The sequence below is a fragment of the Corylus avellana genome, chromosome ca6 (assembly GCF_901000735.1).
Source record: "Corylus avellana chromosome ca6, CavTom2PMs-1.0".
Taxonomy (NCBI): Eukaryota; Viridiplantae; Streptophyta; class Magnoliopsida; order Fagales; family Betulaceae; genus Corylus; species Corylus avellana.
Window position 1 is genome coordinate 8,984,377 of NC_081546.1, and position 3,839 is coordinate 8,988,215.

Here is a 3,839-nt window from a genome sequence, read left to right on the forward strand (position 1 = left end):
GTCAAACATTACCCTATTGTTGCTAGAGAGATGCTCTTCACAATGAACTATATGCTTCTAGCTTTCTCTAAAATTTTAACAAACTCACAAAATAAACTATTGATAATAGCTATATTTAGTCATTATTAGCCTTTTTTTGTCTTTAGCAAAGTAATTATTCTAAAAATTGTGTTAACAAAAGTTAAATTTCAAGAGAAAAATACTTTTTTTTTTTCTTTCTGATTTGGAAAAGTACTTTTAACATGAACAAAACATTGAATTATTTACATATTTCTCTAGTTTAGTTAAATATATTTTTTTAATTATTTCATTATTCTCGGTAGATGAGAAAAAGAAAAGAAATTATATAAGCTTAAAAAAAACTAAATAATAGAAAAGTTATTGTTTGGTTTGGTTTCGTGCAAAACAACTTAGTAACGCACCTTAAGAGCATATAATTTGGTGTGTTATCAATGTGTGAAGTGACATGAAGATGTTATGGAACATACAGAGTAAGGGTAGCGAATGAGCTTGGAGCAGGGAATGGAAAGGCAGCAAGATTTGCAACAATTGTGTCTGTCACGCAGTCAAGTATTATCGGACTTTTCTTCTGCGTGCTCATCATGCTTCTCCATGACAAGATCGCATATATTTTCACCACCAGCGCTGATGTCCTCGAAGCAGTTGATAATCTATCATTGCTCTTAGCCGTCACCATTCTCCTCAACAGTGTTCAACCCGTTCTTTCAGGTACTCTCTAGTATGCCGTTAAATGCACTGTTGGTGTACGAATCACCACAATGACTTTGTGTCGCCTTCCGCAGAAGAGTTGCATTTGGAAAAAGGGAAGGAGACATTAGAAGTCTGTTGGCCTTAGAGGATCAAAGGGATTTTGACGCTCAAGTCAAATAGACAGTCAGTGATAGTGTGTAGAATGTTGGGATTGTGTACCTTAGGCCTTATATTCAAGCATATAAAGTTCATATTCTCTCTCCAAGCCATTAGGGAGGCCAGTGGGGCATGGGGGACTATTGTTACGCAAGGTGAGTGGGCGGATCGGTTCTAGGTGAGTGGTCTTCGGGTTGTCAAGTGTTTAGATAGCCTGATAGCTTAATCCCGTCAAATCACAAATTGGAGGTGTGGGCATCATTTTTAGGTAGAAATTTCATGAGTCCTATATGCACCAACTTTAAATGGAGGAAGGAATCCTTATCCATCCTCTGATGAGGGGCATGAACATATTTAATATATACCATAGCATTGAACCTTTTCTCTTTTGTTCACGTAACAGGAGTTGCGGTCGGGTCGGGTTGGCAGGCATGGGTTGCATATATAAATCTGGGATGCTACTACGTAGTTGGGCTCCCTCTTGGAATTGTATTGGGATTAGTCTTCGACTTAGGAGTAAAGGTATGTGCAACTTTTCTCGTCCCCTAGCTTTTTTTTTTTTTGATGAATTTATATATGCATAATACTAATGCACCTATTGTGGCTGTTTAACCGTGATCTAAGCCCATGGCCATGTTATATATATATAACAATTTTCAACTCGAATTATTTTTGAGAAAAATGTAGATCGATCGAGTTGTATCTTTGATAGAAAGTGTTTTTTAGTGTAACTATGAAAAGGTCTCTCGATGCGATACAAATGCATATGAGGAATATATTTTTAACAGGGTTTAGATGAGTAATTTTAGAAGTAACTCTACTGCCATTCTATGAATGAGGTGGCTTTTGACACAAAAGTAACTTTTTGCATTACTCGAGTTTACAGTGCTTGTGAGTAATGTTAGAAGTCTCTCTTGTATTTATAAAAAAAGTGAGACGACTTTTAAAATCACTATTTGATCAAAATTTAATAGTGATTAATCACAAGTCCTATGATGATTTAAGCCACATCATCCTTTGATGGACACAAAAATGACACAAGATGCACTTGTAACATTACTCATGTTTTGTGTTTCAAATTATTTGATAATGATTTTAAGAAAAATGTTTGATGGTCACCCTAAAATGCATGTTTTCTTCAAGACATGTTTTGCACGTAAGAGACTCGAGTAATGCTAGAAGTTCCCCTTCTATCCCTATCTCTTAAAATCGTCATTGAACTTATAATTGATCATTATTCGATTTTGATTAAATGATGATTTTAATAGTCATTTCATTTTTTGAGGGAAACACGAGAGACTTCTAAAATTACTTAAGAAGCTCACCCAAGGATATCACATTGGTACAACTAGGACTCCATCGTCTTGACATGTGTTAAATGAGTTGTTGATGTGGCAGGGTATCTGGGGTGGAATGATTTTTGGTGGGACTGCCATCCAAACGATGATTTTGGCTATCATAACAATCAGAAGCGATTGGGAAAAGGAGGTATTACTTTCACATACTTTCACTTGTACAACATTATTATTTTAGGTCCATTTGAGTTTGCGATTTAATAATATAACAATTTTAAAACGTATTATTTTTAAAAAAATGTAAGTTTTAAAAATATGTGTTAAGCGTTTGATGGTAAATTTTTTTTAAAAAAGGGATTCCCAACCTATATACATTTTAAGAGATTTGATTTAAAATAATACTTTTTTAATCTAAACACACTCTTAGACCTACAAGCTTGCTTGCATGAATGAACCCATTTCTTTGTTCTTGGATTTGCAGGCAGAAAAAGCCGGAGTTCGTGTAAACAGATGGTCAAGTCCTAATCCGGATGATCACTCGGAGGTCCAAGATTAAACCGCAGGTTTGATGAATTTTTCTACTTTTTGGTACATCAACCTGGCCCACCTGGGCCTGATGCAGGCTGAAAAATAAAGCATACGTCTTTTACTTTTATTTAGGTCTTATTAGTTAAATAGGTTATTAGGATTATGATTTTATATTTTAAGGGGGAAAAATACTTTTTTTTGGGAGGCTAAAGTATATTTTCCTTTATTTTAAGTTATTTTGTAATTCAGTAATGGGCTTGGCCCAAAGTCATGTAATTTAGAGTTAGTGATATTTTATAATTCAACGGCCTTAGTTCAAAGTCGGTCAAATCAATGTTAGATTTTATCTAGAGTTTTTATTTAAATGCTCTTTGTATTCCTATGAAGAGAGATTATGATATTGAAAAGAAAAAAATAACAAATGTTTTCTCTTAGGTGTGAATTCTCTTCTCTTTTGGTAGTGAGACTCTAGTTTGACGTTATTTAAGTGGGACTCTAAATTAACGCAATACTTATCTTTATTTTTCTTTACTTTCTATTGTTTTCCCTTCTGTCTCTATCCAATCTCTCCTTGTATTCTTGCCTAGCTGTTCCAGTTTTGGATGATTAAATTTTCTGAGCAATTAATTCCTCCAAGTCTTGTAAAATGGTGTTGCATCCATATTCAACGAGTATGTTCATATATTTTACATCTGTGCAACTCAAATAAAAGAAAAAATTAATTAAAAAAAAAAAAGAAAGTTTAGATCGAAGACCATTGTTTCATGCTAGTCGATTGGTGAATTGACATAAGGGTATCGGTTGGTCATTTTAAAAGCGAAACCTTGATGGGAGCTAAATACAGGTCATGTTAGATCTTAATCGGGAAATTTGGTGTGTACTCTCATTGGTTGAATTATATAACTCGTGGTACATAGCAAGTAGCTTTGGGATTGGGATTTCGAGCAATTAGCTATCAAAATTGTTAACAATTTGGACAACTATTGTGAGAGAGTTCATATACGATTTACTTGTTTAGGTAAAAATCGAACAACCTAAAATTTATTTAGGCCGTTGGGTCTCATGTGGATCTTTAACATTAGCAATTTGGATAACTAATTTATGTGAATTCCCATCTATAGCTTTAGAGGTTGACGATATTAGCAAACA

The 3,839-nt window shown here is 34.1% G+C and overlaps 1 protein-coding gene across 1 annotated transcript in view; it reads left to right on the forward strand.

Moving 5' to 3' along the window:
• Positions 1-3,132, forward strand: part of LOC132183868 (protein DETOXIFICATION 27-like) — an 8,016-nt gene extending 4,884 nt beyond the window's left edge. Inside the window, exon 8 of the mRNA XM_059597327.1 lies at positions 2,644-3,132. Coding sequence (XP_059453310.1) covers positions 2,644-2,718 — 75 coding nt within the window. The 3' untranslated portion in view covers positions 2,719-3,132. The remainder of the gene's footprint in view (positions 1-2,643) is intronic.
• Positions 3,133-3,839: the final 707 nt, after the last annotated feature.